Here is a 14,317-nt window from a genome sequence, read left to right as displayed (position 1 = left end):
TTGCATGTATGCGATTAGTCTAAATCGAACTGTATTAGTTTGTGTCAAACTGTGCAAATAAAAATAAAAGGAACAATGTATAATGATTTGATGAGAGCGTCATAAATTTACGTTCCGCTAAATCAATTAGCATTATATTGCAATGAATAAACCAGGCATATGTATATGTTTATACAATTTATGAGTATATGTACATACGTAGATAAAGAATTCACCTTGTCTGTTCGTCGAAAAGACGAATGTAAATCGAGAAAATCAAGTTAAGACGGATGCGCTGGTTGGTATTGATTCGAATCAGACGCTGATCTCCTAACTGTAATCTTATTCACGAATGTACCTAACTGTCGTTAAAACGGTGATATGTCAACGATTTAATAGTCAATTTTTATTTATCAATCGTACTTTTATGTCAGCTAATGCACCAATAGTGGTTCAACTTGAGGGTTTTGTTAAATTTTGATAAGACACGTTTCTGAGATGCCACGATACTTCCCTGAGTAATTTCTAAGATTAAATCGTAATTTTATTACAAATCGAAATTATTCACTATACACAATATCGATAGAAGTATATTATATGTATGTACATATATTCAAGTTAACGGATATTTAATACAAAACCAAGCTATGGTTCCAGTAAGCAGTTCCGTCTTTAAATATACGTGTGCGCAAATTTTTAATTTTTCTTTTATAAAATTTGATAGTAATATACATATGTATGTATGTATTTTACATAAACGCTACATGTGTATTGTCAACTATCCTTTGAACAAACTAAAAAGGTTAAAATTTAAGAAGCCCCTTTAATATTCAGTACGGAAATCAAAGGAAACTCTTCAAATACATAGAAAATTCCAAAATTTTCTTCATAAGAAAGTGATTAAGAAAATTTGAATGACTTTTTATTTGTCTTTATTGAATCGTATGGTTTTCTTCATTACAATTGATTTTAATGAGGGTGTTTGAAAATTTAATACACATTACATATGTATGCACATATGTACCTATGTATATTGGCATTTGTACATAAAATTGTTTTACGAATGAATCAGTTTCCTGGACACGTACTGATTAGTGAAATTTTAGCATCGTTAAATTCCGAGTACACGATAAATCAGAAAGAACAGCTGACTCGATGAGTTTTCCCAAAAACAATGGACTGAAAGAGGATATTTCAAAACCAAAATTACTCACATACCAAAAATCAAAAATAACTACCATCATTCATGTGCATTCTACGTTATAAAGTCCGTTTTCGTAAAAAAGTGAGCAAAAATATTTACCGTGACGCGCCTCCAACTTACAGCAAGAGCACAAAACACAACAAAGCACACCCACTATCAACAACAAACTCTCAGGATAAGTACCTCGTTGGTCCTGGAGTGGACGTTCTCCGTACCCCATCGTCCTCTGAAGTCCTTCCAGGGTATCAAATGGGGTAAGTGGGGCAGGTGAGGTCTCCTAGAAGGGGTCCTGGGCGGGGGCCTAGGCGCAATGGGGGAAGGAGGAGCTGTGACAGATCTCCTGCGGGGTTTTTCAATCTTGTTGCGCAACTCCTCGCGGAGGACCTCGAGCTGACAGCCACCGTCATCGTCATCATCGTTGACGGAATCCTCGACGACGCGCTCCTCGGAGGTGGGAACGCTCTGGAACTTGGTCGAGGAGAGCGAGTGGGTCTTGGATACGAGGCGCGTGAGGGGTTTCAATAGAGTTCTGTCGATGGAGTTGGATCTGGTCGGGGTTTCCTCGTCGATGAGCCTCCGAGAAGCGTCCGTCATGTCGCCAGGACCAGGTACTTGATCATGTCCGTCGTCGGCGGTGAACGCGGCGCGAATGCCGACAGTCCGCCAACCGCGGTGAGGTCACCACATGGTGGAATCGCTGTCACACACTAGTAGAGGTGTATAGAAACGAAACGGGGGAAAAAAATGAGAAAAAACACTGAAGAAGTGGCCATCAATTGGTTGATTCGTTGCTATCGCTAACAGCCGGCCTGATAAAAAAAGCGGTGCGAATGTAGCGAAGTAGTGGGGTCAGTCAGTCAGTCAGTCAGCCAGTGTTGGTCGTGGCACACGGCTCAACTATGTTGAAAACGCGAAAGGGACGGTAAATAAATGTTTTTGGCCGCCCTGTACGAGGCATATGAATCGCAGGCCAAGCCAAGTTGCCAATGTATTTTAATTGGAAATGTTTATAATGCGGTGACGACGCAGTGCTCTGTGTGCACTGCGCAGTGCGCTCTGAAACTGTGGGTTTCGAAAATTTTGCATCGAGTGAATGTGCGAAGTGTCGAATTGACCCCAAGATTGGGGAATTTGCATCGTTCGGAATGTGGTATTTTTCAATTAAAAAATGACGTTTCTAAGTAAGTATTGGTTTTCACGTTTTTTGTTTTCTTTCGGATTCGGAGTCGTAAAAAATTAACCGACTCTGACTCCATTGTTTTAACTTTCATTTGTTGTATTACAGTATGTGTCAACAAGTTTTATTAAGTAAATCCACTAATAAATTAAAATTTAATAATTTCTTTATAAGAATCATTAATTAAAATTATATTATAAATAAAATCGTTGAATTGCACATGTATGTATATGATGTGTTGTGGGCCAAAACCGACTGTTTCCTCCGTATAATACTTTTATTTTATTCTCATTTTTCTCATTGATTATTTTGAATATGAAATTCATACACGTATACCTAGTGGTGTAGTCGGGCCAGGTCGGTCCAGGTCGCCGCCCTGGTACTTTGATATAAAAATTGTTTTTTGAGTAAAATTCCCATTTGAGTGCAATTTTTTTTTAAAAACAGCTCAACAACAACCCATTCAAAAAATCATAGACACATTGAATGATTTCGAAATCGAATCATCAGAACTATATATTATTATATTGCAAAAAATAATAATTTACTTAATCTAATAATAATAATAACCATTTTGATGACTTTTCAAGTTAATTAGCATTTGTTTTTTTTTATAAATATTTGTACTAACAATATTAGGACACATATTTTTTAAGTAACAAAAAAAGCAGGGGGGGGGGGGGTCGTAAAAATTAAACACCGCCCTGGTACTTTTTTATTTAGCACTACACCACTGTATGTTATATACCTATACTATTAATGCACTTACTTTTTATTTATACCTATTTAATTACCAATATTTCAATAAATTGGGTTACATGTCAATTTATAGATTTTTTTTTTTTCTATATTTTCAAAATCGCTTATTTTACAAGGTTTTATTATAAATATAATAAAATTATTACAAGGTTTTATTTTTATTACTAACAATTCTATACTTCTAAGGTCGATTTTACTAGAATCGTTCCAGTTGGAGTCGGAGTCGAATCATGAAATAAAATCGGAGTCGGAGTCGGTAACTTTTGAAGCGACTCTACGGCCGTGGAAAATACGAACATAGCTCAATTCAAAAGTTCACAGATTTAATTTGCGGGCGCCGTTAGGCCAATAAAAGTACTTATGTAATTTCCTTTACTAAAAAGTTCCCAACCAGCATCCATTCCTGCTCTTTATTAATCGTTATATTTGAAAAAAAAATACATTTGACTGACGCATTTGCCACATGTAATCAAAAATTACATAACGGCACGGATCTTTAAAGCGATTCTTTGACATGCGCAACGTTACGATTTTTTGTAATTAAAAAGGTTAATCATATACATATTTACATATATACATGTATATGTATAAAAAGCTAAGCCGTCCACCCGTTCGTTCGTTTGATATTACGTGGATACGATATAAATACTTTTAATTAATACAAACCGTGGAGCTATACGAAATAAACCTTCAGAATGAGTAGAGCTTAGCTCGGACTGGTTATCGGAGGGGTCCTCGTTCGAGCATATCGAATACATAAAAAATATTAAATGTGTAAAAACCAATCTTTAAATAAATGAGTGAAAAAAGTTACTTTTGCTTTTACTAATAATCAAGTTTTTAGCCTGTGATTTGCAAAGGGGCGGTAGAAAGCCGCGTTTGGATAGCTAGCTGTTATCGCTTCGATCTAACAAAAGATTCTGATATAATTTTTAATGAGTTCGTTGATGATTAAACTCCTCTAGCTTCATGTCGGAGACATAAATTAATAAGTGTTAGCTAACCCCTTGTATGTAGGTAAAATATCAAAGCGATCTAAAAAGTGGAAGTGGACAAAATCAGATCACAAATTTTTGACGGGCAGGAGTTTAATGGAAGCTAATAAAAAGCTTGTAAAAATTACACATTTCTACGGCATAATTTCTAAATGTTTACTAGGCTTATGTAAAATATCGAATAATGGTATATATTTTCGCCTCCAATTACGAGCACAGCTTCATAAATATTCAAATATTAAAATTTATTTTAATTGATACACGAACATAATGCTCATTGATGCGAAAAATCAACAAAGAAACATGAAAATATCCATTAATTTATTCTACGTAATATAATCCAAATATTAAATTTGATATTTCTACGTTATACAATACTGTCGTTTCCCTTTGAGTGCTAACGTCTTTTATATTGAAAGCCCGCCACGCTGAAAATTTCGCCAACATTTCCAATAAGACTTAGAAATCCAATAGAGAGCAGGTATAAAAATTGTAGCCAATTCAAACAAACCCTAGATCACTACCGTAGATAACTACTGCCGAGGATTTCGAGTTTTGTGTTTAGACTCTAATTTATGTATCTTAGCAACAATACAAAATAAACAAAAAAAGTCTATTAATGAATGTATTTTTCCAAAACTAGTTTCATCTTCTTCATTGTTATTAAAATGTAATGCTCACAATCTAAAATACTCATAAGTTAGGGATTTCCATCGGAAAATTCTGCTATAGTTATAAATTCAGAAATTCCGGTGTAAACCAGTCTTTATAAACGTTGAAAAATGAATGACATGCATTACACGACCCATGTTCAATGCATTTTTTTCAATGCTACCTGGAAAGGCTATGCGGGTAGCATCATTGTTTACTTTGTACATGCTCAAAATACAACGTCTATCTGCGTTTTTCAAGCCCATGGACTTGTTGACTCCGATCGATCCAAAGGGTAATACAACCAAGCGCCCCAGAAAACCAAATACATATCTCAATTTAGCGCGTGTGATATATTTAACTTGAATATTTAATTATTTTATTTAAAAATAATGTAATGTCACAACAACATTACAGGTAGTATCAATTCGTCACTATGACACGAATAATTATACACAAGCCTATATTATTTATGATACAAAACATTTTCTGCAGAATGCTCGAGAATTGCTCAACGCTGCAATCGCACTGGAATGTATAATTAATGATGCATTCGTTTGTTCTGAATGCACAATCAATGCGAAAATTTTTCACGCTCAGTGTGAACGATTTCCGAAATGTTTGCACAAACACGTATACACATGTTCATGAACACACGCGAAACAAAGAATACGCTTCAAAATTTTCCGATGAAATTTTCCATGAGATTTTAAGATGCGGAAAATTTTCGATTTCATGACCCGTTCGAAAATATTGGTTGAAATACAATAAATGAAAATTATGTAAATAAAAATGAGAAAAATTTATTACGGTATTGCGTATTGTGTCGAACAGACCGGTTTATTATTTTTTCATTTTGTCAATAATATGATAAAAAGAGCACATGTGTGTGCGTTGAAATTTACAATTTTTATTCAAGGTCACGTGTGTTATCTTAATAAACAGCGTGCTCGAATCAGGGGCGGGCCTATGGGTCGTCCGCCCCAGGGCGCAAACTAAGTATAAGTGATAGCACAAAAACATATATTTTATTAGATTTATTATACTTTCAGTAAACATGTCATGTTCCTATTTTTTTTTTTTTGAAAATTAGAATTTCGCGTGTGAGCCTACTAACATGCTATCTGTATTTGACGTAAAAGTGATACCTTATTTTTATTACTGATATATTATAAGGTAATGGTATTTTATTTTATTTCAGGCATGTATTCAATAGAAATACATACATAGATTAGAAGATACTTTTTAAATTTTTGAAGTTCTATAAATTTATTGAATATTTATTTATTTAAAAATACTAAGAAAAAGCGGCAAGGCCGATATACCCAAGGGGTTAGATAATCATACAGGAATACAAATATCAAAAAAGGCAATAAAGAAGGCCGAAAAGAAAATATTACCAATTCAAAATAGACGAAAAAAAATATTAAAGAAAAAATACAAAAGATAAACTTAAACTTAAAAGGGAAGAACTACAAAAAACATTTATTTTAAAGAAATTATTAAGTTTATTTTGAAAATGTTTTAAGTTACTAGAAGTTAATAAGTTATTAGATAGAATATTAAAAATTTTAACCACTCAATTTGAAGAGAAGGATTCTCTAATTAATTATTTTATAGTATATATCTATATTTTTGGAGTCTTAGAGAATGACCTCTCATGGTGCGTACGCACCAAGCCAACGAATGGCCCACAGGCCAACTTTTAAAACCAGTAGCGTACAAAATAAAAATATCGAAGAAATATAGAATCGAAATAAAAATTAAATTTAAAAATTGAAATTAAATATCAAAATTAAAACTATTATTATTATATTAAAATTAAATTCAAGTATCAAAATAAAATTATAATCATTATATTAAAATTAAAATTAAATATTGAAAGTTAAAACAGAACATGCACAATTTAAATAAATTTTCGAGATTGACCTAAAATTAGATCATCAACAATCACATACAGGTAATCCTCGACTTTTGTTTGTCGAAGATGTTTTGACTTACGAAGATACGCACTAAGATCGAAAAAAAATCAAAGAATTATTATTTTTACTTCCCCGTAATGCGCAGTTACTGAGAATATATCATGTATTAGTATGGGTGATCCAACGATTTTTGCTAACCCGGGGTGTTGTCCGTCACATCAAACGGATTTTTTTATTCTTCAATTGTTTCTCTCGTCGAAATAAATCAAGTAATTAAATCATTTCAGAGGTAAAATTTATCGGATAATGTGTGATTATTAATTTTATTTCGACGAAAGAAAAAAAACCCTTTGACAAATCACCGACATCCGACACCGCGTTTTTTTATGAATTGTTTTTTTTTTATCGATCATCCACGTGGAAATACAGTAACATCTCGTGACGACTATTTTTTTTCGCTCGTACGCAGAGAAATTATAATATTTCTCTGGTTTTAAATGCGGTATCGTCGTAATTCAAAACATTATTGTAATTCAAAACATCAACGATGATCTAATTTTAGCTCAATCTCGCTCTTTAGCTTGATTTTGATATTTAATTTCAATTTTAAAATTTAATTTTTATTTCGATATTTTGTACGCTACTGCTGGTTAAAAAGTTGGCCCAAAATCGTCGCTGGTTTAGTCCGTAAGCACCATCAGATGAGTGTTATTTTTAAACGTAAGGCTTATCATTAGTAGTCACCGGAGCCTGAGGGGGCCGTGTATTGTTCAAAGGTTGTTAATGCATTGTTAAAGGTTTGCCGAACAATGGATAGCACTGTGACTATCCTACCTCTAATCATTAGTCACCGGACCCAGAAGGTGCCGCGTATTGTTCAAAGGTTGTAAATGCATTGTTAAAGGTTTGCCGAACCTTTTTTACAAAGGATTTACAACAATGGAACAATGGATAGTACTGTGACGATCCGGTGTCTACTTATCATATCTACCATTTTTTGACAGTTAAGAGGGTTGGACCACAGCGCCTTATCCATACAAACGATTATACTTCTCCCTTCCTCAATTATGGCAATAGAGAAATTATTTTTAATATGCTATTTATATCCACCATAGGCATGTTTCTATTTTTATATTTTTTTGATTAATCAAAAAATCAAATAAATCAAAAATAAATTAATCAAAAAAATATAAAAAAATTTGAAACATGCCTATGGTGGATATCCAAATCATATTAAATAATTGATCTAATGCCATAATTGAGGAAGGGAGAAGTCTAATACGTTTGTATTGACAAGGCGCCGGGGTCCAGCCCTCTTAAGTTTATATTTGTGAAAAAAGTCAGTGCCAACTTGCATTGTTCAACAATTAGTAGTTCCAATCGAAAGCTTGAATTAACAATCTTGCAAATTTCTTGCATCCATCCTTACCTAAGAATGTATATAGGTACTCGTACATTAGATTACCCCAGTACCAGGCGCGTAACTACTACGCCGCACGGGCATGCGGTACATGCGGGCCTATTAGATTTAGGGGCCCAAAAGGTTTTCAAATAAAAATGCTACACATTTTTCAAATAAAAATCTTGAAAGTTTTCTTAAAATTATTCATATGACTAATAGGATACACTATTTAGAATTATATGCTCCAAATTTGATACGCAACACATTGCGTGTCGAATTTTCACCCATATGTACTCCTTCTCACGACATTCATTCGTCACTCGACGCTCCGTGAGAACGGACGTGCCGAAGACGTACTCTCTGTGCGAGCGCTCATAATACAGCGATACGCCATACCGTCAAAAAACCCACACCTTTTAACATACAAAACAAACACCCCCCACAAAACGAACACCAAACGAACACATGTTGGCACCATGCGAGGATCCAACCTGAAAAAGCGAATTAAGAAGACACTGATAACTACAACCGAAGCTCCTCAACCAGGCTGCTCTCAGACCGCTCAGATGGAGACCGAGTGGCAGTTTCCAAAACATACGGCAAAGAACGTGAAAGATGTTGCTCCTGAATTTAAAATTCAGGAGAAAAACAAATTTGAAGGGCTCTTGGAAGTTTCCGATGTCCCCAGAAGCGGTGGAAGAATCCCGCCCATCATCATGACAGCTACTGGCACTCACGGCAGCATGATCGAGTCGATCAAGAAGTTTATAAAAGACTTCACAATGACTTACATTGGTCAAAATAATGTCAAGATACAATGTAAAAGTCTTGAAGACTTTAAAAAACTTCGGGATGGATTGACACCAGACCGACAATTCCATACCTTTTCCAGGAAGGAGGAAAAGGAAATAAAAAGTGTCGTACGTGGCTTGCCGAAATTGCCGGAAGCTGATATTAAAGATGACATCATCAGACAGGGATTCCCTGTAACCAAAGTCATACAGATGAAGACGAAGGAGCCTAGGAGCAACGCCACCGAGCTATACTTGGTGTTCTTCGAGCCATCGGTATCGGCAAAGAAGATTAAAGAAATCCGGTACATCTGTTACACAAAGGTCAGTGTCGTTAAATATACTAGTAAATCACAAAATATTACTCAATGTTTCAGATGCCAAGAATATGGACACGCTGCGAAAAACTGCAATCGGCAGGCCAAGTGCGTCAAATGTGCCGGCACTCACCTCACCGCACAATGCAATCAAGGAATAGTTACCCCTGCTGTGTGCTCAGGCTGTTCAGGATCTCACCCCGCTAACTTCAAAGACTGTCCAAAAAGACAGAGCTATCTGAAAATGCTGGAATCGAGGAAGAATCGAGCATCAATTGTCAAAGCAAACCCTTGGAAACTCCCAGTGGCGCAGCCACAAAATATCCCGGTCGTTAACGATCATAACTTCCCAAAGCTACCGACCATTAAAACTCCTTCACCAAATATCCCAAATATCCCTAAAAAACCCCACCAACCAACCAATCCCAACATTCAACCAACAACAGACCTAACTTCCATGGCGTCTATGACGAAGATGTTGAAGATCCTCCAGGAGATTCGTGCCAAGGCCAGCGGTTGCACCGACAAACTAGAGCTGGCACTCATGCTTGTCGAATATCTCGATGTCTTTGATTAACGGGAGGCGCCTGAACATTCTAGCTTGGAATGCTCGTGGACTTAAGAATAAGATTGACGAACTAGAGTCGGCGATCGGTGAGTACTGTGTTGACATAGTTTTAATCTCCGAGACCTTCTTAAAACCTCATATCCGTATTAACCTACCTAACTTTAACTGTTATCGCGAAGACCGAGAACAGCATGGAGGGGGAGTTGCCATTTTTATAAAATCGTCAATTAAACATTGTCGCGTAATAACCCCGCCACTAAAAAATTTAGAACTAACCGCCATCGAACTAACAATTAACAACACCCATCACATAGTAGCATCCGCTTACAATCCTCCCCAAAAACGATTATTGGCATCCGATCTTAACAAAATATTTAACATTGGTAGTTCGGTAGTGGTAGCTGGTGACTTTAATGCCAAACATCCGTTATGGAGTTGCGTAAACACTGACCTACAAGGCACAACTCTTTATAAATACATTCAACTAACAGATACAATCTTACTTCATCCGGATACATACACACACTATCCCACAAATAACTCACAACCATCCACACTAGATCTTGTCCTCGTCAAGAACTGCCCAAAAATATCGACACCAAATGCCCTTCAAACCCTGTCGTCTGATCATCTCCCGATAATCTTCTCAATCGACGGGAAACCCGAGGAAATCATCAAGCATAGTTGGGATTACGGGAGAGCTAACTGGCGAGAGTTCAAGTCATACATAAATGACCAAACCATTCTAACTTCTACCACACTCACAAACAAAACCGAAATCGACAGCTCCATAATACACCTAACGGAATCAATAACTCGATCCAAACACCTTCACATACCTAAGACACAATACATTGAACACAAATTAGAGATAACTGACTTTGTTGCAAATCTAATTAAAAGTAAAAATAAACTCCGTAAAATTTGGCAAACATCAAAAAATCCAGCATTGAAAACATTAATTAATAAGCTCACATATCAAATTAAAATTAGAATCAAAGAAATCAAAAATGAAGCTTGGTCTAAAAAATTAGAAAAATTGAGCTCAGTTGATGGCTCTCTATGGAAATTAGCTAAAGCGATTCGCAGGACAAAAAACTCGATTCCTCCATTAGATGATGCAGGAATCTCAGTGACGCGTGATTGCGACAAAGCAGAACTATTATCAAAATCCTTCCAAAAACATCACACACTCACACAACATTACAATCACATACCAACGCATAATAAAGTCAACCGGTCCATTAAAATCATCACAAAAACTCCCACTAACAGTACTAAAAATATAAAATTGGTGCATCCGTGTGAAATCCAAAATATAATACGTAATTTAAAAAATAAAAAGGCACCTGGGCGAGATTCAATAGATAACATCACAATCAAACAACTTCCATTTAAAGCTTTAGTCTCACTATCTAAAATATTCAACGCATGTTTACTCACCGGGTATTTCCCAGAATACTGGAAAACAGCCAACGTAATTCCCATACTTAAGCCCGATAAAAGCTCAAAAAACCCGGCCAATTATCGACCCATTAGCTTACTTTGCACGCTTTCAAAAATTCTGGAAAAAATAATCTACACACGTTTACTTAAAGTCGTAAATAAGAAATTAATAAATGAACAATTTGGATTTCGCACTGGACATTCCACGACCCAACAACTAACAAGACTAACTGAACACGTGACGAAGAACTTTAATATGAAGAGAAGTACCGGAATGGTATGTCTCGACATAGAAAAGGCCTTCGACACGGTTTGGCACGATGGACTCATTCATAAGCTCCTTATTAACAAAATACCGAACTACCTAATTCTCATCATCAAATCGTACTTAACTCGTAGAAAACTAGTGGTTAGCGTAAATAATGAATTATCGTCTCCAAAAATAATCGCAGCTGGCGTTCCGCAGGGGAGCTTGCTTGGCCCACTCTTGTTCTCCATATATATAAATGACATACCTATTCCAAAAAACTGTCACATAGCCCTATATGCAGATGATACAGCTTGCTTCACAAGTAGCAAAAAACCAGACACTATTCTTAAAAATCTTGAATTTGCAATTAAAACAATGACTGAACACTTCACTAAGTGGAAAATTCAAATTAATCAAACCAAAACAGACGCCATATTCTTTAGTGTTAGAAAACATAAGCCAAGTTCAGATCTGAAAATCCCCTCTGGAGAAAGTCTGAAATGGCAGTCAGTAATAAAATATTTAGGAGTAACGTTTGATAAAAGAATGAGATGGGCACCTCACATTGAGGCAGCGAAATGCAAGGCGATGCGGGGTATATCCTCAATATATCCAATATTTAATCGCCATAGTTCTTTATCAACGCTAAATAAAATAAAATTATATCGCGCGCTCATATTACCATTATTAACCTATGCTTCACCTGTATGGAATAACGCCTCGAAAACTAACCTTTCCAAGCTCCAAGTAATACAAAATAAATCCCTTAAAATAATTTATAATACACCCATATATACTAACCTGAAAAAACTGCATGCTATATATAATATTCCGTTTGTTACAGACATTACTAACAAACTAACCAGTAGATTCTATGAAAGAATCACTAATAACCATACTAACACACTTGTGAAGAGTCTCGGTGATTACAACAAAATGTCTATACCCTTCAGGTATAAACACAGATTACCTAAACACAATCTGCTTTAGGTCATCGACTTTAGATAGTCTTTAATTAATATTATGTATTAGATGTATTATGAACATTTATAAGGATTGTAAATAGGTTTTTGAGCTCTTTTTCCTATTATGCTTTAGATTAACATTAGAATAATATAATACTGTAATTACTAACCAAATTAAATTAAAATTGTAAAATAGAAAATGATCAGTAGATCAGTAGCTATTAAAATAGATATAAGATGTATTGTGAACATAATTTCGTAATAATAAAAAGCATTTAAAAATCAAAAAAAAAATCACGACATTCAATAGTTTTCCGTAATGGTACAGTAATAATAATTGTCTGCAATTATCTATAAAAACGGTTTTAAAATAAAATGTCTTTGAAATATGTAATTGCATACTTTGCGACTTTGAAGGCGAGGAAAAAGAACATTTAAAGTATGTGAGTTAATTATCAATTTAATTTTTAATAACAAAAGTACTAAAGGGGGCCTGTTTATGTATAACATTTGCATGCGGGTCCATTTTTGCTAACTACGCCACTGCCGAGTAGTAAAAGTCGAGTAGTTTGGCATTCCTAGTGGTTAGTATGTACATAGGTTTATATAAAACGGATAATATTTATTTATATAACTGATAATGCTTATTATTATTATCCGCTATTATATAGCTTATTATTTTTGTGATTGTGTTAAATGTGTTTTTTATGTATATATATATTTTGTTTTTGTAATGTCTAATTTCTTTAGTTATTATTTTGTTTCTTTTCTGTTATATTTTTGGCCATTGTCGCGCATTAGGAATTCCTGTAATGCTACAATGGTCCAAACTTTAAATAAATAAATAAAACGATACTACATACATACATACATATGTACATAGGTATATTCATTGATAAAATTAATTACGATCAAGTACAATATGTATGATAGGCTTTATCTGAGGTTTCGTTTATGAAAATTTTTCGCCAAATTTTGAGTTGTGACACTGTTGATTCGAATGTGCGATATGCATTGAAAAAAAAACTTGAGTATTGTCACGGGTGACAACTTTATTACGAGCTCTTCTATTTATAAATGTTTGCTAAAAATACTGGACATAAACATATTTTTTAAATACCGGATTCTTTTAATCATAATCATCAATTCTTATTATTATGAATATGAAGACTGGATGAAGACTTACACGCTATATTTTCAGCAACTCTTAAATCGAAAACACAGAGAGGCACGCGGTACGTGTTTTATTTGTAGATAGTTTTACATATGATTTTGATAATGTAAAAAAATGTTAACACGCGTTATATTTCTTGCGGTGCCCAGTACAAAAATCACCCCCTGGAGTGTTTACTGTGATATTTTATCCTTGTATTGACATAGGTTTAACAGTGACTCCCATGTTCGAAGAAATGTACGAGAAACATGTCAACATAATAATATCGTACGAATTAGCAAAGAATTGAAGGAACGCACTTCCCGGCTGGAAGCCACGAAAAAAGCATGTGCCTCTGTTTGTTTTCGCCCTTATCCTTTTCATCCACCCATCTCTACCCTGGTGGCCTTCCTTGCACCCTTTTACATTCTCTCAGGTAACAGTCGAGCACTTGGTTCGTCTGCTCTTCTACCCATGTGACCCGCACATTGCCATTTCAATTTCTTTATTATCTCCATTACATAAACTAGCTTCGATACTTCGTTCTACACTTTTTTTAGTGCATTGATCTTTATGCAAAATTCTGGCGTTTAATGCCCATGTTTAACATCCATCCATCATCACTGAAAATACACGTTGATTAAAGTGGCATTTTAGATTTGAATAATTTGCCCGAATGCACTCCATTCTATTTTCGCACATCTCTTCATTTCTTCTTCTTTATCACCGGACATGTTG

At 35.0% G+C, this 14,317-nt stretch overlaps 2 protein-coding genes across 3 annotated transcripts in view; one reads left to right on the top strand and one right to left on the bottom strand.

The window, feature by feature from the left end:
* Window positions 1–1,828, bottom strand: part of Arms (Ankyrin repeat-rich membrane spanning) — a 57,762-nt gene extending 55,934 nt beyond the window's left edge. Inside the window, exon 1 of the mRNA XM_077442370.1 lies at window positions 1,367–1,828. Within this exon, the coding sequence (XP_077298496.1) occupies window positions 1,367–1,777 (411 nt within the window). The 5' untranslated portion in view covers window positions 1,778–1,828. The remainder of the gene's footprint in view (window positions 1–1,366) is intronic.
* A 111-nt stretch (window positions 1,829–1,939) lies between these two features.
* LOC143919840 (tRNA (guanine-N(7)-)-methyltransferase) overlaps window positions 1,940–14,317 on the top strand; it is a 28,150-nt gene continuing 15,772 nt past the window's right edge. The window contains exon 1 of one of the 2 annotated variants that reach the window (XM_077442397.1): window positions 1,940–2,105. The gene's annotated coding sequence lies outside the window, so the exon portion shown is untranslated. Of the gene's footprint in view, window positions 2,365–14,317 lie in introns of both variants that reach the window. The other variant, XM_077442389.1, reaches the window with a different exon arrangement.

The sequence above is a fragment of the Arctopsyche grandis genome, chromosome 1 (assembly GCF_051622035.1).
Source record: "Arctopsyche grandis isolate Sample6627 chromosome 1, ASM5162203v2, whole genome shotgun sequence".
Classification (NCBI taxonomy): Eukaryota; Metazoa; Arthropoda; class Insecta; order Trichoptera; family Hydropsychidae; genus Arctopsyche; species Arctopsyche grandis.
This window is presented reverse-complemented; position numbering and strand designations above follow the sequence as displayed.